Genomic DNA, 23,557 nt, shown 5'->3' on the forward strand with positions numbered 1-23,557 from the left:
ATTACCGAGTCAACTTTCTCGAATCTTTATCTTTCTCTGTATGGTAACTGTCGGAGACGCTTTTTTCAGATGAAAGACTTGGCGGTGGCTCAGATAGAGCGAGAAGTTATGTAATATCCCAGCGTTCTTGTCCAGAAACTGTCGCTCCACAGCCCAATTTATTTTTATAGACCTCCCTTGTACATGCGATCAAAAAGTATTTTTTTCACAAAAGGGAAATGTTGAAATAAATCATATACTTTCTTCAATAGTGTCCATTATTTTGTATGATTCAGAAAGAATGCGATCATAGTTTGAATTATTAAAAAGTATTGGAACCGGTTTTCGTGAGTTTCGCTGTGACTGAGCCGAAATGAAAATGGTCACGCGTCGGTCACGACCGCCTACATTATAAACAAATGTAAACAGTACAAAGTAATTGAAACGTCATCAAAATACCGAATACCAAAACATTAAATCCTGCAGTCATAATAAATAATGTTTCCGGGCGTCACGTGTACTGATCAGACAAAGGTATATAATTAACCTGCAAAAATCAAGCCAGTAGTTTGCGGCAGAGTTTGAAGCGTGTGCACTGTTTATACTGGAATATTTCGACATTCGCGAAGAAAGATTTCAGGGCGAAGTCGTATTTTTAACCTCATATTTGGAAATCGTCGACTGTGTATTACGCATTATTTCTTTGTATCGTAGCCAAGGAGAATCTTTATACAGAATCGAGGAAGAATTGTTTGTAATATTATTATTGACGATATGGAGAATTTTATCAGACGATATTCAACTTTCAATAGCTGTAGGTGAGTGTAGAGTAGCTTCATTAGTCTTTGCTGATGATATGAAATTAAGTTAACACAAATCTGACAGTTGAAACAAAATTGTGGTCACTTCTTTCAGTTTATTGGCCGTAATTGAAACCGTTTGAATCGAATAATTTTTTAATCAAATCGAAAATTTTGTCAAATATAAATACACATTAACATATATATAAATTCGTGTTTTCAAAAGTCTGATCAAACAAATATACATCAGTATTGATATGGGACAAATATATATATATGTTATTGGCATTCGTGTGCTGGTATTTGTAAATATTTAATATCCAATTCTAAAAGGTAGATATCCAATATATTCCCTCTTGTACATGTGCTACGTACCATTTCACTTGCGTCACGACTAGCAATTAGGGATATATAACATTTGATTATCTTAGAATTAATAACCTGTATATATATCAAGTTAGAAAAATTGCCATGGGATTCTTCGTAGTCCCCTATAGTACCGTGTGTACAAACCTTCATCGATAATATTTTGAATTAATCAAATCCACGAACTGTGTCTGAATATCGCGTGGGAATGAATTTAATTTGCTTTCAAGAACAATTTACGTCAATCCCTGCTGAGAATAAAACTATGAATGAAGAAATGATTTATATTCATTATCGTTAACGCGAGGAATTTTCTTGTTTTTTTTTCCAGCGTTTGCGAATGCGTAGCCGATTCATTGCGTCAGTGTTATGGTAACATATTTGGATAGAGCGTTGCGATATTCACCGGTTACAATGGGTTACGACCAGGAAAGATTCGTTGAGAAAGTCAACGATGGATTATTGTGTTGTATTTGTCGAGATGTTCTTGAGGACCCGCTACAGGGACCGTGCGAACACGCTTTTTGCGCCGGTTGTATTCACGGTTGGTTGGTCCATGAGAATATCTGTCCAGAGGACAGACGACCGCTGTGGATCACTGAACTGAGACCACTTTTTCGATATATGAAAAACGATTTGGATAAATTACAAATCCGTTGCCGCAATTTTCGCGCCGGTTGCGAAATCGTATGCAATTTAGAATATGTCGAAGCCCATGAACGAGATTGCGGTTTCGTGACAATTCAATGTCCAAGTATTGGATGCACGGTGTCTCTTGAACGACGGGCACTAGATGAACATCTGACAAACTGTGAATTCCGCACGAAAGAATGTCCAAACGGATGCGGGATGCCGATATTGAGTACGGAAGATCGCGAACACAATTGTATCGCAGAATTGAAAATGGGAATCGAAGTTTTGCGGTCGGAAATAATCTGTAAATCCGAGGACCAGAAACGAGAAATAGACGTTCGTCTTGACGCGCAGAGGCGGCATATGGTACAGAGGGAGAGTGGTATACACGCCCATATAGACGAACTGCGCGCCCAAATCGCCCTCCAAAAACAAGAACTTTCCCAACTTCATCAAACGCGTCAGTTTAATGACGAAGAGTTGGTTACAATGCGACAAACTTGTCAACACCACGACGATTTAAAAGTGCTGAAATTCATCGTCAAAGATCTGGAGGACATGAAACAAGAATTGACATTTCTGAGAGCTCAAACCAGAGAACAACAAGGCGAGATACAACGACAGCAGCAGGAGATGAGGGAATACAGAGAGCATCGGGATGCCGTGGAAACTGAGATACAAATACAGAAATCAAGGATCAACAAACAAGAACAACAGATTACTGAACAAAACAGTAAAATTCACGAACTTGAAACCGAAAATTGTGAAATTAGCGGTTCATTGAAAAAGGTATTATCGGAACAGCAAACAGCGCCGCAAACTCAGAAAAAATCCGGAATACCAGTTCGTACTGTGAAAATAACTGCTTTATAACGACTGCATTTAGAAATAACGAACAATCGTTTAGTCACAAATTCATTAACACTTTAGCTAATAAAACTGACAAAGGTCATCCGGGATAGACTTGCGGTATTGGATTATTTGACTGAACGCTCAAAATGTCACTGAAAGATGCGCTGATAAAAATAATCATAAACTGACATTGATTTTTACGGGAATCTCTAATTTTGAACTCAGATTAGTTGTGACAGTGGAACCCGCGTTCATCGGTCAAACATTCAAATGTATATATTTTATTGTATTCTGAAAACTATCTTGCTAGAAATGATAAAACTGACTCATTTTTAGTCTCTTGAGTCATTTATTGTTGAACTATGGTGGTCACTATGGGTACAGAACTGTTATTCCTTATCAGCTACTCGCAGTCGTCGCATCGAGAAGTGCTCTATCGACCATGGAATTAGTATTCATTCATTCATGAATCATAACTTTTGCGAATCATCTTTTCAATACTCGATGCGTCTATAAATTGATCTATTTTTTTGTTGTTAAAAAAATCAAAGAAATCAGACAAAAGCAGTAAGGAACACATATGGAAAAAGATCGGTATTTAGATTCATGTTATGTTTACATGAGTTATTCATTCACAATTATACTCTTCTCATGACAGTAATAATTCAGTAATTCGAAGAAGGAATTTGCTGGACAATTCCCAAATGAACTGCGCTAATTTATTGTTAATAAAGGAACGGGTTTGAGATCAGCTGAATTGAATACTTTAGGTCTGTAGAGCGCACGTGACGTCATACAGCGCGTCAATTTGGCAGTCAAGCGTGAACGGCTAACCGAAGTAAACTGTCACAGTTGACCGCCAATATGACGTATGCAATCTACGAGTCCTCAGACTTGATATAGTTCAGTAGGTTCGAATCCTGCATATTGATTGCAGTTGGTCAGCATTTCAGTCTTGTGGGTTCGAATCCAGTCGATTGATTTCATGAGACCAATAAAATGAAACATCCTTCAGATTACGGCAATGCAGGGCCGTACATAGCAGGGGAGGGGCAGTTGGGGAAAAAGTGGCCCTTTATTGCAAATATTATTGTTATATGTAATGGAACCGCCCTTTGTTGGGTTTCTCTGCCCAATGCAAATACTAGTACGGCTCTGAAGTACAGCAATAAAAGACAATAAACTTTACAATAAACGAATATATTACGGTTGACTTTAAATTTGATGTTTATTTTTCACTGACACAAACAAAAGTCTGACATCAACATCGATTCGAGAACGTTTTTATTCTGATGAAATCAAAACACTACAAAATGTCACACAATGAATATATTGTGGGTAGAGTTTATTTAGTGTATGATCGCATATGTCGACCCCCTCGCATTTCATCCCTCCTTCCTCCGCGGAAACTACCACCAGGGGGCAGTGGATGAGCGAATCTAAAATACATAAATAATCATTTCCTGTCGAGTCATTCGTTCGAAAAGAAGCAAAATAACGAACATTGAATCGGAATATTACCTCGAATCGGATTCCTTTCTAGGACTGCCCCATTGACCTCGTCCCCTGCCTCCGTTTCCACCTCCTCCACCACGACCGAATCGAGGATTGTCTCTAACACCGCGTCGATCGCCGGAACCCATTCTATCGCCGTCGCGTCCTCGACCGCCGTTAAATCCACGCGGTGATAACTGTTTCGAACGTCCGCCCCACTGTCCGGCTCCCGGTGAACCACGCGATCCATTAGCTCCTCCACCGCGAGTCTGACCTCCTCCTCGACCAGGACCTCGATCGGAACCACCTCGACCGTTCCTCGACGCTACAAAATATTAACATCATTATATCATATAATCGTAGATTCATCCAGTTCAGTTCTTTTTGCTTTCTTGATCTGATACATGAAAAATAGACAGAAACTGATTTTACACGTGATCTGGCAATCTCAACAACTTTTCCCGACTATTTGCAGATTTTTTTAGATAAAAGAAAATTCCACGACTTTTCCCTGATTTCCAGGTTAAGTGGCGCCACCTGTATAATAGAATGGATCGAATGTATAAAATACAAACCTGTATCTCTACGACCGTAAACGCCGGGTGGTGAGAAAAACCGGCCTCGTCCACCACCTCCGCCGCCACCACGGACTCGGTCGAAATTCCTACCACGACCTCCGCCTCCTCGTCCACCAGAAAACTCCTACATTATAGAAAACAAAAAATACTCTTTACAACATGTTTACAAGATGAATTCATATTTCAAAATTTTCTCAAATGGAAATAAACATTATACCATCACACTACAGGGACTTCTACTTTCTTTTTTCATTTGGGCAATAATTGACATCCCAGAACTATGCTACATGAAGCTTACAAGTTATTTCCTAAATATTTCCCGAATTGTAGGAAAATGTAACAAATTCTTAAATATTTCCAAACCCAGAAATATAATTTTGAAATTCCACAAGTTTTTCCGGATTTTCTCGGCACAATACAAATTGCGTTCGTTGATTACCTTTCCTCCAGATCCTCCTCCAGCTCCTCCACCATTATTACCATTACCTCCATTACCCTCGAACTTCACAAAGTCATCGACATGCATCGAAGGCGGTCGACTAGTGTTCGGTGGTCGCGATCTAAACGGGTCGTTCGGACGAGACGACTGCGACCCGCGACCAAATCCACGACCTCGCATCGGCGCAACTAGAAATATAACATAACAATCGTAAGGCTAAACAAAAATGATACCTTGTTTCTCCGCAGCGGCCGGGTCATTTTTGTAAAATATGATAAAATTTATAAACAGTTCATTCCTATAGCGGCCGGGTCTGTTATGGTAAAATTGATCACGATTTTAAAAAAAAGTAATGTATAGGGTAGATAGGCGGCCGGCCGGGTCAACATTTAAGCTCAGCAGAGCGGAGAAACAAGGTATCAATTGTTTTTAGCCTAATCAACAAGTATTACATGTATTTAATACTGAGCAGAGGTAATACTGGATATTGGTATTACGAAATACTTACTAAAAGCTTGTCTTCTTCCTCGACCGCGAGTACTACTTGTATTTATAGTATCTCTATGACGAGCATTTCTGAAATATCAGTTTTGAGGTCATTCAAAAATTTCCCTCTTCGACCAATACGCAGACCTGACTACCATACAGACCCACCACAATTTGACATCGAAATTAGTAGTTCGATTAAAAAAGAATTAGAAATCATTCTGATTTTGTTAGTAAGTAAGTACTGGTAGTCAGGTGTGCATAAATGAAATTATTTTCCCAACATAATCATAAATACTTTTACGTATCACAAATGTAAAACCTTGCAAAAGGACCCTTTATGAATTATGGCATGTATCGTTTTCTTACCGTTGTTTTTTCTTCGGTTTATGAGCATCCGATGACAAGGAACCTTTCAACAGTTCAGCTTTCAGATCGAAGTCCGGATAGAATTTGTGACACATGTCTTCGAAATCGCAACGAATCTGTTAAAAACAGAAACGAATACAAATGATCTTTATTTAATTAAGTAACAGTTTGTAATGTATACGTGTATATATTTGAAGGGAAAGAAAAACTTACAAGTTCCGTTTCAGAATCGGAATCATCGACCGGATAATTCAACCAATAATTGAAATTCAGACGATCGTCTTCGTTATCGGTGATTGTATAAATAGGTCTCATAGTGAACTGTATAGAGACTGGTATGGGATCCGGTAATACAGGTATCTCTGCATTCTCTTCATCATCATCTACAAATACAACATCATTATACTCTACATAATAACTACGTTCATCAGGCTCCAGTTCCACAGTTCTGAGTTAAAATTTGACCCCGACTTAACTCATTGAAAATGAACTAATTTTAACTCAGAATTAACTCTAACTCACAACTGTGGAACTGAGTCCAGGGTTCTTACAGATCAGTGAATCAGAAATTCCCGAATATTTCCCTGACCCTTGACCAAAAATCCCATCCTCAGTCGGAGACTGATTCTTCTCAAGACACTCGTCACCAGCAAGAACAATAAGACCTCAAACATTCAAATAATTCCCTGATATTTCAATGATTATCGAGAAACGAGTCATAAATCGTTGATTTTTCTTGATCTGTAAGAACTGTGAATTCATTCAAACAGTTGTAAATATCTCACCTTTCTTCTCAGTAGAATCCTCTGTTCTAACGATCTGTAGTAATGTTTGAGTTCCCTCTAATAAACTTTCTAACATCTCTTCATCTTTGTTCTCATCTTCTTTAACACAGTCCTGAATCAAACAGTATCAGGGGTCAGATTATTGATAAAATCTGCAATTTTCGCATATTTTAAAACCTTATAATTGGTTTTTTTCACTTCTTTTCGCAACAAAATACCAGGATAAGTCACAATTAGTCACAATTTTCTTTCACATCAAAATACAATAACATAAGCAGTGACTGATCACAATCTGGACTTATTGTAATAGAATATCAATCTAACTTTTCAATTTGTGTGTAAATTGTGAAACTGTGATATACTTACCACTAATAATCTCTCTAAATCTGTTAATGGATGTTCGTATGCATTTTCCGGAGTCCATGAGATGATATTCTGTATTTCCGGAACGGTCATCGTTTTGGTGCGAATTAAAGTCTGTTCTTCGTCGTTGTCAATCGTAACGAGCAGACGTAGAAATTCTGTCGCTGTTGACAACGTCGATAAACAATCGCTACTGTCTTTACTGAACGTATTGTTAATACGCATGAATAGATTGAAGAATATTCCTGGCATCAGTCCAAGACATCTGAAAATACAATCAATTAGGTAGAATTTCGCAATAAAGTAAAACCTCCCTTAGTGAACACCCGCCTTGATAACCATCATTTGTCCAGTCCCAAAATCTGTATCTATCATCAGTGCCTCCCTATAGTGAACTTTTTTTTGCTCAGTCACTTCACTACAGGGAGTTTTTACTGTACATATCAGAAAATTGAACTGGAGAAACATTTTGTTTGATAACTTACTGTTTTAAGAGCGTAAATCCGTAATCATGTTCGAGCAACATAACTAACGTTCTCAATGCTAGTAGAATAGATGCATAATTATGATCGATATGACCCGTATGAATCAGTAATCCATTACATATTTCATTCAATAACTCCCGACACGGAATAGAACTCGATAGCTGAAATAAACAATACCCGTAACCTCATTATCGTGTTCCATGATGCCTTACGATCTAATGCGATAACGACTAAACTTACCAGCAATTCTGGTTCTTGAACGCTTTCAGGAGGCAAGATGGAAATTTCTGGATCGCAAATTGATTGAAGGATCGACTGTTGAAATAAAGAAATTCTTTACATCTAAACGCACTGAGCACAACTTGGGGTATTATTGCTTTTATGGATTTTCGTAAATCTGAACTCTCTTGACCTATTTCGGACTAAAGTAAAACTGTTGCATTTGAATATCATTTGGAAAATGTATCTATACTCACAACAATACATTCTTGTGCTTGTAAATGCGATGGTCTGTCAAATGGTATATTCATCGTAACGAGTAACTTGGTTAGAACGGTAGCACACCACGGTTCACTGTGAATCCTGAATCAAAAACAACACACAAATCATCGCACACATTACAGTTGAATCTATGGAATTCAGTCCGGTCGGACGGTGGTTTATTGCACACATACCCCGGTGTTATCATATCAATGACAGTCATTTTAATTGATGGATGAGCAACGAGATGAGCTAAACACGTGAACAGCTGAGCTGTATCCGAGGAAGCTGGTTTTATCATCAGAGGTTCGGCTGGCTCTGTTTCTTTAGTCGCATCTTTGGGAACCTCGGCCGGAGTCGGACCCCAACTTTCAACTAAACATTCCAACAGCGACCTAGAAATACAAATCAACATCGTTTAAACATCGAACAAATATCTTTAATTTTTTATCCAGTTCAACAGTTCAGTCCATATTTCATAGCAAAAACAGACTGATAGTAGCTGATTTCAACCGAGTCTACGTTTGATTCTTACTTAGCTATAACTTGGGCTGACGGGGCTGACATGTCCGCTATCTGCCAACAAACCCTTCTCAATACATTCTGCAGAGGTACACAACTAGAAGCTGTCAAATAGAAAACACAAATGATATATACCGGGTACTCAACAATTCAAATTCATACGCACGATGTGACTGGTTGGTACTGGTCAGTACTGGTCGGTACTGGTCAATACTGGTTGGTACTCACTGGCTAGAGATTTAATGATTTCATGAATCTTCGTTTTACAACACAGAATATGCGCGCTCCATAATTTACGAGTATTCGTCGCTATAGCGACTTCTTCATCGGTCAAACCCTGCAAAAATCGTAATTCAATTCTGTTTAAAACTATCCTCGAGTATTAAATAATCTCTGAATGCAGGATTGAGACGTAGGTTACCTCTTTAGTTTGTAAAGGTAGTGGTAATGGTAGTAACTCTGACAGCATTATTAACCCACTCACAGCTGTATACGGAGATGTCAATGTATATTTCAGCAACTCGTCCAACATTTTCTTCCATAAACTTTCGCTCAAAGCTTTAAAAACAATCAAAATGTAAGAAATCGAAAGATAACCGATGAATCAATTCAATCTGTAGTTATCATCTGGTAGGGTTCTTACAGATCAGGGAATCCTAATTCTCTAATATTTTCTTGACCATTTACCAAAACGTCCCCCTTTAAATTATAACATCCTCAGCGGGTGCGGTTTCTTTTGAAGAGGTTCTTTGTACCACAAGACACCTGTCATTAAAATTCCCAGACTTTCCCTTTTTTTCAAGAAAAGAGTCAGAATTCCGTGATTTTCTATGATTTGTAAGAACCCTGGAATAACTACAATTTACGATTACTATCAACATCAATACCATTCTCAGATTGCTCCAGCGCTGGTTGAGTATAGGCCAATAGCGTTTCCAATATGTTCTTTTGTACCACCTGCATTTGTTCAGCTAGTTGACCAGTAGGGGGCGCTGAACACATGACGGTATGCACCTCAAACAGAACGGCTAAATGTGACACATCCTTGCACTGTAAGCGAAATATTAGATGTAGTTTTCGACAAAAATGAGAGAAATTTGACATCAGACGTAGTATCGGTACCGGGTAGTTTCATTGAAATTGAAATCATTATGATTTTGAAAGTATCACGATATTTTCGGAAGATGGAATCTCGAAATGAATAGAAACTACTCTGAAATAGAAGTCGCAGTCAGGTCAAAGACCCTGCCCTTTTATTACAACATGAATATCACCATGGACGTATAGACTAGACCTTAACACTAGTCTATGCGCCCATGATGACACTTCTATATAACAGTACCCTTGTATTCTTTTATATAATTTTGTATGTATAATCGTGTTGTAATTCGAGGGAAAATAAAAAGTTATTCAAGTTATTAAAGGTCTGCATTATCCGATAACTTCTCGGGATCAGTTTCGGTTACCTCAGCACCGCGTGAATGTATGAAACTGCACTGCATCGCTTTCATCAGAGCTATCGTTGGTTTAATCATCGCCGTCGCGCGAAGTCCTTTCCCGATACTCAGATAACTTCCTTGTTGCCACGGACGACGAATCAGATCGGTGATTTTCTACGATAGATAATAGTAATAGGAACTATTAGCACAGAGAAAATTTCCAGAAGAATTTGTGCCAAAAAGTTGGATTTCCTACCTGTAATATGTTTGTGAAGATCTGCATACATTCAGCACTGAATAATTCAGCAATAACAATCTTATATTTCAACTCTTGTCGACCTGTAAACATAAAACTGTTTATCAATACTCAACCTCAATTAATAATAAAACCGTTTTAAGAATTTCATGCCTCAAACCCCCCTGACATTACCGGTATCAGCAGATTCCAAGATTCATCTCCCTACAATCTCCACTAAGGTTGACTGAGGGCATTATTAGCACGTTCCTGATTAAGGGGGAGTAGCCAGAAAAGGATCTTTGTCCGAGAAACTTTCACCGCCAGAATTCGAACCCATAACCCTTGGATGGATGAGAGGTTTGTATATAAACGTACCGCATGTTTTCTGTTTGCTCGGTGCTATTGCCCAGTGTTGTAATATTTTAAGAGTTGTAATCAATCCTCGCGGTAATTCAGTGATTTCATCGTTGTATTGTTTTAAAGATGTAAGAACGACTGGTAAACTTTCATACGTGTAATCGCACATTCTTCGAGTTGGAGCCAACCATTCCTGTAACTCATTCAATTTACTGTTCAAATCTGGAAAATGAAATCAACCCGATTAAAGAGGCGGCTTTTTACATTTGATAAATTCCATTTGTTGATAATTTGAGAGATGATTTTTCTTACCGACGTCGCTGAGTTTAAGGAGCGTCGCCGCGTATTTCTCGAGCAGGTTCATGTTCACCGTTTCCCTGACGACGATCACGAGCAGATGAGAAACGTACATCGCGTTTACTGATTTTTTCAAACGATAAATCATCGCTTCACTGTCCTCTTCTGAAAATAATAGAGAACAACTTCATCAAATTCAAGCTCATTAAGTTTCAATAACCGATCTAACTATCTAAGGCCAGTTCAATAACAAGCTAAGACCACTCTGAGCTCATTTGGTTCTATTCTCGTACAAATCTCACAACTTGAAGACTGAAAACCATGGACTTATGACTGTGTAACTGGGCGCTAGATCTTTACTCATGTATAACTCACCGGGAATTTCGACTAATGGAATTAGAACGTCTAAATTATTAGCCTGACTCAGAACGTGCACGACGCATTCGCGACCTTGAGCAGAAAACGTCATCATGAATAATGTGTGAAGCATCGACAATATTTCAGGGTCATCGATTAACTTTTCCGCAACATCTACAAATAAATCAATATCGTGTAGAAGTACGAATAAAATAGAATGCATCAGGAATCACACCCTAGCTCTTTATCGGATTCAAATCCTGTGAACTTAAAAGAAAAAGACTTTACCCTTTTGGTGAAATTCTGTGAGTCGATCTAAAGCTTGTAAGACTTGCATACTGTATATGAGTTGCAATCCGAGTAGATTAGCCGGAGTTTCCTCAGGCGGTTCATCAGAACTCTCCTTTAAAAATCACATAGTTGAAGATACAGCATCTTATCATTTTAAACATTAAGATTGGATTCATCATCACTGATATTCACAAACCTGGGCTTGAGTAAGATTGCGTATGATTCCGTTTGTAAGCTCCGTTCTTGTTGCTAGGTAACGTAATCCTTCCATCGTCGACATTAATTGTTGTAAGATGTCTTTGACGATGGTGAATATACCGCTGTGATTGAATGTAGAGGGCGCAGTGATCAACATGAATACGCTTTCTAATAGATGTCTAAAAACAACAGAAAATAATTGGATGAGAAATATAACAGTAATCTGTGTGAGGGAACTGTGGAAATTTGTGATGAATTTGCGTCAAAAATATAGACTTGAGTTTCCTCCAATGAGTACAGCAAGATTTCAAACATTCCTTGAAAATAGTTTTTTAGATCCAAACCAAAAATACAGAGTTTTTCTTAAGCTATTAGTTTTTCATTGTGGGTGGGATGCTCCAGTGGAAAAACCTACTCACCCAGACTCAAACATTTCATACAGGTTTGGATATGGATCGTAAGATTCTTTGCTGACGGCTACTTGAACTTTAGCGACTAGGGTCCTTCTAGGCTGAGCCTGACATAAAAAATAAAGAACTAATTCAATAACTTAGCAAGGCTTAGATTCTTGTCAAGTTGTAGGTGCTCTACAAATTGAGCACCTGGGCCCAGTTCCACAGTTCAGAGTTAAGATATAACTCTGATTTAACTCATTGAAAATGAACTAACTTTAACTCAGAGTTAACTCTTAACTCGGAACTGTGGAACTGGGTCTTGGATTTTGTTAGGTGCTTGATTAACAGTGCCTCAGAATCTAAGCCTTGAGGAGCAGTTAAGAGGTTGTTACTATTATAACTTACGATGGTATATTTAGCGTTAGCGTGTATACCGATGATCTCATCCAACGTATTTACAATAGGTTCAGCTTCGGCATCAGAAACAGTCTGAGTAATTCCATCCAAGTCTTCCTCACCTCCCTCCGGTGCCGCTGCTGTCTTCTCGCTTTCGACATCCGCGCTTTCAATAAGCCTGAGATCAAAAACGAAAGAGTTCACGGAAATTTCATCCCAGATTTTAACAACAGTCGATCATCGATTATTACGATTTGAAAACTTACTTTTCGGTGAGAAACTGGAATTTACCGATCAGTTCAAACACGTGCATTTTACGAATAAGTGGAGAAATAGAAACCATCGCACGCACCAGCTAGAAATACATAGAAAACAATTCAGTTTCTTGAAGTAAAGTACGGTAAATGAAATGAAAGCCTGTTCATTGCAATGATATGGGTTCATTCGCTGTAATTGCTTTTGAGGTAAAGAATGAAGAAATAGTTACCCGTTTTGAGAGCATGATTTTAATTGATTTTGATGTAAAGAATGAAGAAATCATTACCTGTTTTGAGAGCATGATTTTAACGAGTTTTTGATACGCGGATTCAGTTTGTTTATACTGAACGTCCGTCTGTTGTAGAGGGTGCAATCCGAGAAACCATTGGATACCCAACTGAAACCGTGTCGTTAAATCCAACGCTCGAAGAATCTGAATCTTTAACGAGATCGACATATTCTCCGACAAATACAAATCTAATAATTTGTGTTGGGTTTCTCTTTTCTGTAAAGAGATAAAAACGGCATGACTATAGTTATGAGATTTACCGGTACTAAAATGTGGCATTTGCAAACATCATGGAAAACAGCAGAGTTTACTGAATTGCTCATCAACGTTGTAAGAATTGTTAGTTCAAGTTCATAATAGGTACGTGGTAAACCTGGCTCAACCCTCATACCAAGTTTCAAGAAAGACAATTCTGGACTGAAACTTGCTAACAAGAAATTCAAGTTGGCCAATAAACCTCTATTCTCAATAGGGTTGGACATCTCGCTTGCCCCAATCCTCACAATAAGTTTAAGGGAAATCTATGAAGGATTATAGGCAGTATTCTGTTAACAAGAAATTCAAGATGGCCGTCATATTTGACGGCTGGTGACATCTCACCTGCCCAAACCTTCGCACTAAGTTTTCATGAAAATCTATCTAGAATTGCAGGCTCACATCGCACTTATAAGGTCTCAAATTCTCACACTGATTATAGAACAAGGTCTCCTCACAAACTGAAGTGTATTTCCAGTAAACTTACCATCATTTTAGCAGTGATACTATAATCACAAGCGCTGAACACGCCGGCTAGTTTGATTCCCATTTTCAAATGGCGTAGAATGTATTTACGGTCCGGTTGTAGCATAGCTTTCTCAATATCTAACCCTTCTATAATCCAATCGACCAGTAGATCCACGACATCTAAACAAAACAATATATAATAAATAAAACAATCGATCGATTGATCTTTTAAGGTTCAGAAACTGATAATGAACTGATAACTACTTACCTTCTCTTTTCTCTTTCAACAGAAGATAAGACAAACCAACGGATAATAACTGAGGCAACAATTCCATCGCTTCGATCCAACTAAAAATAAAAAAGTTATTGTCACAGTTAAATCGAAAAGAAGCTGAATCTATTGAAACAGGTGGGTAATGAGAGAATTAAATACTTACGCTGCATGATGCGGTTCAGTTTTATAAAGATTAATTATCTCTAGTATTTGAGTAGCTTCTGTCGGTACATCAGGTGTGCAACCTTTCTGAGTCCAAGCTATTATCTCAACTTGGTAACTAGTCAACTCGGGACTGACTAAACTCTATATACAATTACACAAACAGTCAACAATTTCAATATTGCATGAAACAAAGGTTATAAAAGACGTCTTGAAGATTGAAAGCCGTACCGTCAACGGGTTTAACTCAAACTGATAAGGATTATACGTATAATTCCACATCAGATCATCAGGGATTTCGATATCCATATCCTGCATTCTCTGCAATTCATTTTCATCCACGTCTGACATGATGTCTTCGTCCGAAAGAATTTCTTCGTAGCCTCCGCCTTCCATTTCCTATCATTGAATACGAAATAAAATATCAGACTGGGTACCCATTTACTCCTGGGTGGAGAGAGGCAATGAGGATAAGTGTTTTGCCCGGGGACACTACGGCAATGTACGGGGTTCGAACCCACAACCGCTAGCCCTAAAGATATACGCACATATCCATACGTAAAACAGGGAGAACATTCTGCAGAAAAGCATGTCAAAATTTTCAGCAAAGATTATTTTTGAAAACTTTTTCATTATTTTTCAAAGAAATTACTTTAACCCTTTCAGTGCGGTGTATAAATCGGTATACAAATTTTCAAATTATCTCCAGCACTATAGGGTATTAACTAGTCAGCACTGAGAGGGTTATGAATTTTTTTAAACACTTTTCACAGTAACGTCATCGATCCATGTGAGAGTATTCTAATCAATAATGATAACATACCGGTAATTCCCCTTCTGAAACATCGATACCTTCCTCATCAGCGGAGAGAGCGTCGAACTGATTGATGCCATGTTGAGCTGGTGTAGGTTGAATGATAGGTATCTCCTGTATAACTGGTGGCATTGATAGATGTGTGGGAGCCTGCTGTCCGTCACCTACTGTTTGTATCGCTATAAACATATCAAAAGCGTACAGAAATGAATTTCTAGAGATGGACAAAGATTCGGGATTAATTCTAAGGGAGCGTTTAACAGGACAAACCCCAGAATCTCCTGCCTTTCTGACCCCCTCCCTCCTGTATATACTAAACTTCCTTTCACACTTGAATGAAATATTAAGTCGTTCAATGAAATAGTGCCAGGTTTTTAAACACTTACGTTGATGTTCTGGAGGTACAATGTATGGATCATATGGATGTCTATAATCATACGGAGCATTTACATCCATTTGTATTTGTTGCTGCTGCTGCTGCGGTGGTGGTGGCACACGCATCATACGAGGGAATGGTGGACCGGGGGAACGCGAGCGACCCGGCGACGGCTGACTCCGTATAGCTGGTATCGGCCACTGTGTAGGAGATATAGGACGACCGGAGGGGCTCATTGGAGGCTGTTGAGGCCACCCTAATCCTACTGGACTCCTCGGTCGACTTCCATGGCCTCTACTGCCAGGGCTGCGCATTCGACCACCGGGACTCCTAGGTCGACCACCCGGACTTCGAGGTCGACCACCGGGACTTCTTGGTCGACCACCAGGACTCCTGGGTCGACCGCCGGGACTCCTAGGTCGACCACTTGGACTACGTGAAAGTGGACTACACATTCGACCACTTGGACTACGGGATCCGCGACGAGGACTACGACCTCTCGGACTTCTCGACCTGTGACCACCGGGACTAAATGAACGTCTTCCCGGACTCCTCGGTCTTCCTGAACTCCATCCTCTATAACCCGGACTCCAAGGTCTGGAGTCAGGACTATGAACTCTACTTCCAGCTCGTCCGGAGGGACTTCTGGAGCGTCGTCTTGGACTGCGAGGTCGACTGCCGGGACTACGAGGTCGACTGCCGGGACTCCGAGGTCGGCCCACTGATCTTGATCTTGATCTCCTACGACGACTGTATCTTCCACCTGGACTTCTTGATCGCCTGTTTGGACTCCTAAGTCGACTCCCCGGACTACGAGATCTTTGTCGTGGACTGCGACTCCTACTTATAGCACTACCCGGACTGCGTGAACGTCTACCCGGACTGCGGTTTCTAGTATCAGGGCTTCGTCCACGTTTACTGCCCGGACTTCGAGACCATCGTCCTGGACTATTTCTACTGCGAACAGCAGGACTTCGACCGGGACTACGAGGTCTACTGCTTCCTGGACTCCACGCACGACTTCCACCGGGACTCCGAGTCCTACTGCTTCCAGGACTACGAGGACGACCACCGCTAGGACTCCACGCTCGGCGTTCACCGGGACTGCGAGGTCTATTACCTCCAGGACTCCACGGTCTATTCATTCCGGGACTTCTCAGTCTACCGGTCGGACTCCAACTCCTTCTACCGGGACTACGGATTCTTGCACCTCCCGGACTGTGAGTTCGACTACTGCCAGGACTCTGAGCGCGACTACCTCCTGGGCTACGAGGGCGGCGTCCTATTGGACTGCGTCTTTTTCCAGCACGCCGGTCACTCGGACTACGAGGTTTCACAGAACCACCCGGGCTCATACCTCGGTTACTGCCGGGACTACGAGCCCTATTACTGCTCGGACTACGAGCCCTATTACTGCCCGGACTACGAGCCCTATTACTACCCGGACTACGAGCCCTATTACTGCCCGGACTACGAGCCCTGTTACTGCCCGGACTACGAGCTCTATTACTGCCCGGACTACGAGCTCTGTTACTGCCTGGACTACGAGCTCTGTTACTGCCCGGACTACGAGCCCTGTTACTGCCCGGACTACGAGCCCTGTTACTGCCCGGACTACGAGCCCTGTTACTGATCCCTATTGGACTTTGTCCTCTTTCGCTATCTCTGCCCGGACTACGGATTCTTTGAGCAGCATCTTTTCCAGGACTGCGTGATTGCGGGTCTCTGCGGGGACTCCTTGGTTTGTTACAATCAGGACTCCAACCGCGATTACTGTCTTTTTCTGGACTTTTACCTCTGAATCTTTCAGGACTTCTCGTTCGAATTTCTCTGCCCGGACTTTTAATACGACTGGAGTCTTTGCCAGGAGACCGCAAAATATTTTGGTCGGGACTTCTAATCCTTCCATCCCGCGCGCTAGCATCCGGACTTCTTCCAGGACTCCACCCTTTTTTGTCACCTCTCCCGGGACTCCTTCGTCTGTTGCTATCTCTAGCAGGGCTCCTACCTCGTACACCGTCCGGGCTTTGCGTTCTATCGCTGTCCCTTCCTGGACTATGACCTCTATTTCCATCCTTACCGGGACTTCTAGTCTTACTGCTCTCTCTCGGTGGAGTTCTAGCACGTTTACTATCAGGACTCCGCGCTCGTCCGGGACTCCGCGCTCTCTCAGCAGCTGGACTTACTGTTCTATTACTAGCTAAACCAGGACTCTGATCTCGATTACTGTCTCTACCCGGACTTCTATTCGCCGATTTCGAACGTCGTTTATGCGGGGGCGGTGAGTGAGACCGACTGCGCGACCCACCGCGTCTCCGCGGAGACCGAGACCACGAACGTCTCGGCGACCGAGAATACGAGCGTTGCCGTGGCGATAATGAACGCGACGACCCCGATCTCGATCGTCTCGGAGATCGTCGCGGTGACCGCGGTGATTTCGGTCGCGTCGCTGATCGATTGTGATAGCGTTCCCAGTCTTTCTCCCACTCTCTCTCGTGACTTCCCTGACGTCTATGACTGCGCTCGGATTCTGCGCTGTAGTCACCTGCGGCAGCTGCTTTCACCGATTCCTGTTGTTGATAATGTGAAGTATCCGATTGAGCTGGTACCGTATAATGAGATGTATCTGATTGAGCTGGTACCGAATACGATGCATCCACCTGTTGTTCGTGTATGGCATGTGGCTGACTAATTTCTGCGTAATTCGGTTCTTTAGCAGTAGCAGTTTTCGGGTCGTGAGATATCTACAAATATATTTAGACAAATTTTTACATTTTCAATTGATAGACAATTATTTTTCAGGCTAAAATAAGATATTAATAGTTAATGTATTTCTTTTACCTCAATTTGTTCTAAATGATAAACAGGCTCATGGGTTTTACTTTGTTTTTCGACGGGTTCAGACACTTTTTGCTGTCTTTCCGCGGAACCTGAAATTAATAAACAAAAGTTTTATCTGAATTATGGTTTATATGGTTTCACACAGACTTCATTCAGATGAATCCATTTTTATTTTACCAGTTCTTTGCGGAGGTGGAGGAGGAGGTGGAGAATTGCGGTCCTTCGCGACGTGAGTCACTGAACCAAAAACCGCTACAGTCAGCATTGAATACCAGCCCTTCAATATCAAACCATCAGTAGCTACTCGCTGTAAAATAGAAATACTCTCAGTTTATGGAAAATAAAGAATTTCAGTCTTGCTTTTTTTAATTCGAATTTGAAAAACGCTTAAATACCGACCTGAGTATCAAACTGCATGTAACTGTCTCTATCTCCCTGATAATCCAAACTAGAAAGATAAATTACTACTGGTAACAATCCCACAATCGTAAAATCGTCAGTCACTGGACATATTCAGGTAAAAGGGATCAAAGTATCGACGCATTTTACAAATAGGTTTATCGTAATAAACTCATTTCTAAATACAGTAAAAACTTGCATAATTCTGTAGATTATAGATTTTAAGTGATTTATCAGAATACATCAGTATTTGTACTTACACGCCAAGCTTTTCAAATGTAGCCGCATTCGGTTTCATAAGATTGTTCACATACATTTCCAGTTTGAAGCTGGAGGGGTTTGTAGCCCTGAGAAAATAAAAACAAAGTAAAAAACTTAATTTCTACGATAGATAAGATGACATTCCGGATGAAGGGTATGACTTAAAACAACTCTCGAAATATTATCGACTTGACAATTTCTGTGGACGATGTTCGTGTAGCATGTCATAAAACTCTTTTTTTGTCCTAAAATTTGGCGAGTTATTTCACCTTCCTACGAACTGACCCTGATAACTTGAAACTATTATTTTGGGATGGCGTTATTGATTGTACTGACCCGAGTCTAGCAGCTCCAGGAACATCAGCGACAACTTTCACACCAAGTGGAATTATGCGAACGTCATGTATCAACACAGGATGTTGAAACTGGACGAGATCGAGATTTATGTCCTGAAAAATTATCATTTTAAATCTATTAGATAGAAATATTGTGAAGTATCTAGTATTAACGCTTCTCACCAATACATCCCCTAAACATTAATATTGATAACTAATTCAGGTAAGATAGATTAAGGGTACAAATAAGATTCAGGGTTAGATTTAAGTGTTACATGAGGGTTTAGGGTTGAGGGCTATAAGGACATAATAAACATGTAACTTGCTTGTCCAGGGCCTACTGGTGGGTGGTAGAATGCTGAACCGTACAGCTAGCTCCAGTTAGAGATGTGGAGCTCAGAATGACTCAATGAGCCTACGACCTTTATGGTAAAATGGGGTTTAAAAATAGAGCCATATTGCCGAGTTTTGGTAAAATATCTATTTTCTGTCCAGGCAATTTATTTAAAATTCACTGCTTCTATCTTGTCAGTCTCCTCCACTTCTCCAGCAGCACAGAGTTAGAGAGGTCAACCGAGCAACAGCAGCAGCCAGCAAGGATGCAGAAGAGAAGAGCCGAGGAGCGAGGAGGGGAGGACGACTAGCCTATAAAACAAAACGCTTTCTCCTCAAATACAATGCTATCTTACTGATGATTGTGACTGTTACATAGAGATAAACACTGATATTGTATAACACGTCTATGAGTACCCTATACTCGTACTCACATCGTTATTTTCGTGCTGAAATGTATCAAAAAATAATAATTCAACTTGGCCGGTGTCCGCCATCATGAATTTGGACGCCATCTGGTGTCGTTATAGTTTAATATGGCTGCTTGAATTCGATGGATTATGGAATTCCCCAAGAAGAGCGTGGTTTTCATAAGAATAAATTCTTTGAGTTATTGCGTGGAATATTAAAACCAAATCTAATCGGAAAGTATACAGAGATGCCGTATGTGGAAGCCGCTGCCGACACCTGCAATAGACTGGTTGCCGGTATCGAATGCAGGTGGCGCAGAATTGGACAGGCAACCAGTCTAGTGGCGGCGCGACCAATAGCAAAATGGCGTGCCTCATTTAATACCATAACTAACTAACACGAAAAAAGCTAAAAATCTCCACCTAAACACATTGCCACCCTCCTTTCCTACCCCTGAAATCAGTATTTGGTAAGTGTTTGTAATATTGGTTTAAATGGCGAAAAATATTCAATCTCAGATATTGTGGGAAATCATATTATTTCAGAGGCACATCCTACAAACGGTGCACGCGGTGCCTGCGGCCGCTCAGTCAAGCATATCATCATTGCATCCTGATACTTCTAGACCACGATGGGCTTCAATCACCCCAGTGTGTTGTAATGAATTTGTTCTAACATGATTACATCAACTGATTACATCGAACAGTATAAACTGTAAGTTTATTTCATCTTTTAAATGTTCTCTTCATCGGTTTCTGAAACAAGATAATAATAATATTTAAACTGCTCCTGTTTCTTCGTTACTTTCTTGCCTTTATTTCATGTTCAACTCTGGATGCAAAACCTAAAGTGTGGATAGAAAAACCCTGTGAATAAATGAACTGCAGATTGGAGCGAACAATTTAATTAGTAAGTTTGAATTTTAGATTTGATATTTCTGCAGTTATTTCTAAGGAAAGAAAACAATCTTTTTCATTCATTCATTTAAATACTCCAGCACACTCGCATTTGCGAGTATTTTTTGGAGCGTGCGCGTCTGTGTTAGAAGAGAAAGAAAGAGAGTGTGCATGGAAAATTCAATTAATAATAATAATAAAAGAGATAATGTACATTTTAAAAACACTTAATCGGATTTTGGAATAAATCTAGGGATATTTGTCTATTATAGGTATCACTTCAACATGTTCGATGGGAATTTTTATTCCATGCAGGAAAACAAGGAATCACTCTTGGATTCTGCACAGGACATCAATGAATCAGTGTTTCACAATCAGACTTGGTTTCGCACCGGACATCAGGAATCATTCTTGGATTCAGCACCGGACGTCAGGATCTAATCACTGTGGAAATTCAAGATAAGTTACATTTATCTTTATTTATCGGTTGTTGAATTGATTTTAAGGGACCAGTTTCATAGTGTTTGTTATAAACCTTTTTTTGATATGGAATCGCAGAAATCTGTTGCATTTATTCAATCATTTCAAATGTCTTTACATCGGTGAATATTTGGCTAGGATTAGTTCATGGTTGGGATTGTTATTTCAGTTAGGCCTAGCGGGTTTACAGGTTTTCCTAAATTGTGATCAACTGAAATGTTATTTTTAATCAATATGAAACTGGTTCCTGATATCAATGATACAACTGTTATCAGTCATGTTCCTTTGTCACAATCAGATCACGTGTATCTTAAGTTAGAATTTCTGTAGATTAAACTGCTGTACTTATTTCATACCGATTGTACAGTTACAGATACATGTAACATTGTGTACAGATACAGAGTACAGATCACTGCATTACTTCATCCTGTGATTGAACAGTGATTTAATGTTCTCTCATCTTCATTAGATTCCCATCCGTCTAACTAAAATATCAGAACATTTCAACTCACCTAACCGCGGGGTTCGGGGAGGGTGGGTAGGGTTGGGGGGAGGGAAGGGGTCTGGGAGGGCGGGAGGGATCGGGTCTGGGAGGGCGGGAGGGATGGGTTCTGGGAGGGCGGGAGGGATGGTGTCAGGGAGTGAGGGTGGGATATAGGGGTGGTGGTAGGACTTTGGAGGGAGGGATATAGGGTGGGGGTGGTTTAGGGTCAGGTACAGGTTTAGTCGTAATTATTTTTTAGTCTTGAAGTTTAGGATAATTCAGAAAATGTGACCCATCTTTTTATTTATTCTAAGAAACGATTAATCATTATAAAACACGTCATGCGGCCACACGTGACTGCAACATGTCATGATACAGTTGTTATACAACAAGCAGTATAACCATTGGACGAGTTATATTTTACTGGTTGTTATTTCTATGAGACCCGGGTTTGATCCCCGGTGAGTGCGCGCGTAATTTCAACGTCACTTCTCTCAATCGTTAAGAGATAATTGCCCCCAGATTTTTGAACGGGGACGTTTCAATTTTTGGGCCATCATTTAAGGTGGTCACGAATGAGTGTTATTTTTTGAATGGTCACAAACTGCTCCTTGGCTCCGATCAAAATACGGTTTAATGAACAATTCAATGTAACAACAATCTTACGTAATAATTACTGTTGGTATTTGGTGATTACTGCTTCTTTTTGAATACATTTCTAGCAGAAAGATGTATTCTATTTTCTTCTGTGCTCTTTTTGAAACCGCTGTAAATACTGGGAACTGTAAAGGACGACTTAGAAAATTGTTGACGAGAGTCGAGATGCAGTCACATTCATCGCTGCTTCCTCTTTTACTGCAGATTCTAAGACAGACCTACTCTTCATTTTTTGAAGAAGAGTATAGAACTTATTAGAATAAGTGATATGTTTTGTAAATCGCTTCTATGGTTTTTCAGACACCTTTCATTTGCATTCAGCAGTGCATGGCACATTTTATCACTATTCATAGATAGATATCCTTGATAATTAGTTATCCTTAATGATTAGTTATCCTTAATGATTTATCCTAGTGGTTTCATAAATATGGGACACATTTTCTGAAATAAACTGAACAATTTATAGGTGGTACAAAGACTGACACCGAGAGACTATGGTTCTATTATGATATTCATTTTAGAATAGGATAATATTCTATTGATGACAGTATATTTCTATCTGTGTCTTATTTTCTAGACATAATTTATAGGGCTGTGAACTAATTATACTTATATCAAGAAATATTTTACTGAATTTAAAAGTCGTAAAAACAGATAATATTCAACCAGATGTAGTTTTCACAGTTAAGCTACTGCGACCTTCCTACTATATTGAGACTTTGATAGGTAGCTCAAGGAATACAGTATTCCTGAAGATGATTATTAGAATATAGTCGAAACGTTGAATAAACTAAACTAGCTCAAGGAATACAGTATTCCTGAAGATGATTATTAGTATTAGGATATAGTCGACCTAAAGCAGGGATATCTACTGCATTTTACCATTTTTCACGATCATATCAGTTTATGAAAGTCATTTCATCTTCTGCTGAAATATTATCAGAGCTTGATCAATTTGTCAGTTT

At 39.9% G+C, this 23,557-nt stretch overlaps 2 protein-coding genes across 3 annotated transcripts; one reads left to right on the plus strand and one right to left on the minus strand.

Annotated features, from left to right (window-relative positions):
• The first annotated feature begins 559 nt into the window (after positions 1 to 559).
• On the plus strand, positions 560 to 3,839 carry LOC141902812 (uncharacterized). 2 transcript variants are annotated; one of them, XM_074790709.1, is made up of 2 exons: positions 560 to 797; positions 1,477 to 3,839. In XM_074790709.1, exon 2 carries the CDS (start codon positions 1,515 to 1,517, stop codon positions 2,649 to 2,651), a length of 1,137 nt encoding a protein of 378 aa, XP_074646810.1. In that variant the 5' UTR covers positions 560 to 797; positions 1,477 to 1,514; the 3' UTR covers positions 2,652 to 3,839. The 2 variants fall into 2 exon arrangements, with proteins under 2 accessions (XP_074646810.1, XP_074646811.1); XM_074790710.1 differs by having other exon boundaries at positions 560 to 793.
• Positions 3,840 to 3,841: 2 nt separating this feature from the next.
• Positions 3,842 to 20,161, minus strand: LOC141902811 (uncharacterized). Its single transcript, XM_074790708.1, has 40 exons — positions 20,099 to 20,161; positions 19,333 to 19,445; positions 18,996 to 19,082; positions 18,736 to 18,784; positions 18,514 to 18,643; positions 18,337 to 18,425; positions 15,506 to 18,239; positions 15,129 to 15,298; positions 14,537 to 14,704; positions 14,307 to 14,449; positions 14,138 to 14,217; positions 13,889 to 14,049; positions 13,144 to 13,362; positions 12,866 to 12,954; positions 12,609 to 12,777; positions 12,228 to 12,325; positions 11,807 to 11,987; positions 11,608 to 11,722; positions 11,338 to 11,493; positions 10,978 to 11,127; positions 10,684 to 10,887; positions 10,327 to 10,409; positions 10,098 to 10,244; positions 9,519 to 9,681; positions 9,053 to 9,189; positions 8,860 to 8,968; positions 8,645 to 8,735; positions 8,304 to 8,504; positions 8,106 to 8,211; positions 7,870 to 7,944; positions 7,630 to 7,790; positions 7,148 to 7,409; positions 6,782 to 6,893; positions 6,210 to 6,379; positions 5,997 to 6,112; positions 5,650 to 5,717; positions 5,142 to 5,329; positions 4,700 to 4,826; positions 4,152 to 4,449; positions 3,842 to 4,069 (listed from the first exon to the last, which is right to left on the minus strand). The coding sequence occupies exons 1-40, from the start codon at positions 20,159 to 20,161 to the stop codon at positions 3,976 to 3,978; spliced, it is 8,076 nt and encodes a 2,691-aa protein (XP_074646809.1). The 3' UTR covers positions 3,842 to 3,975.
• Positions 20,162 to 23,557: the final 3,396 nt, after the last annotated feature.

Source organism: Tubulanus polymorphus, chromosome 3 (assembly GCF_964204645.1).
Source record: "Tubulanus polymorphus chromosome 3, tnTubPoly1.2, whole genome shotgun sequence".
NCBI classification, from domain to species: Eukaryota; Metazoa; Nemertea; class Palaeonemertea; order Tubulaniformes; family Tubulanidae; genus Tubulanus; species Tubulanus polymorphus.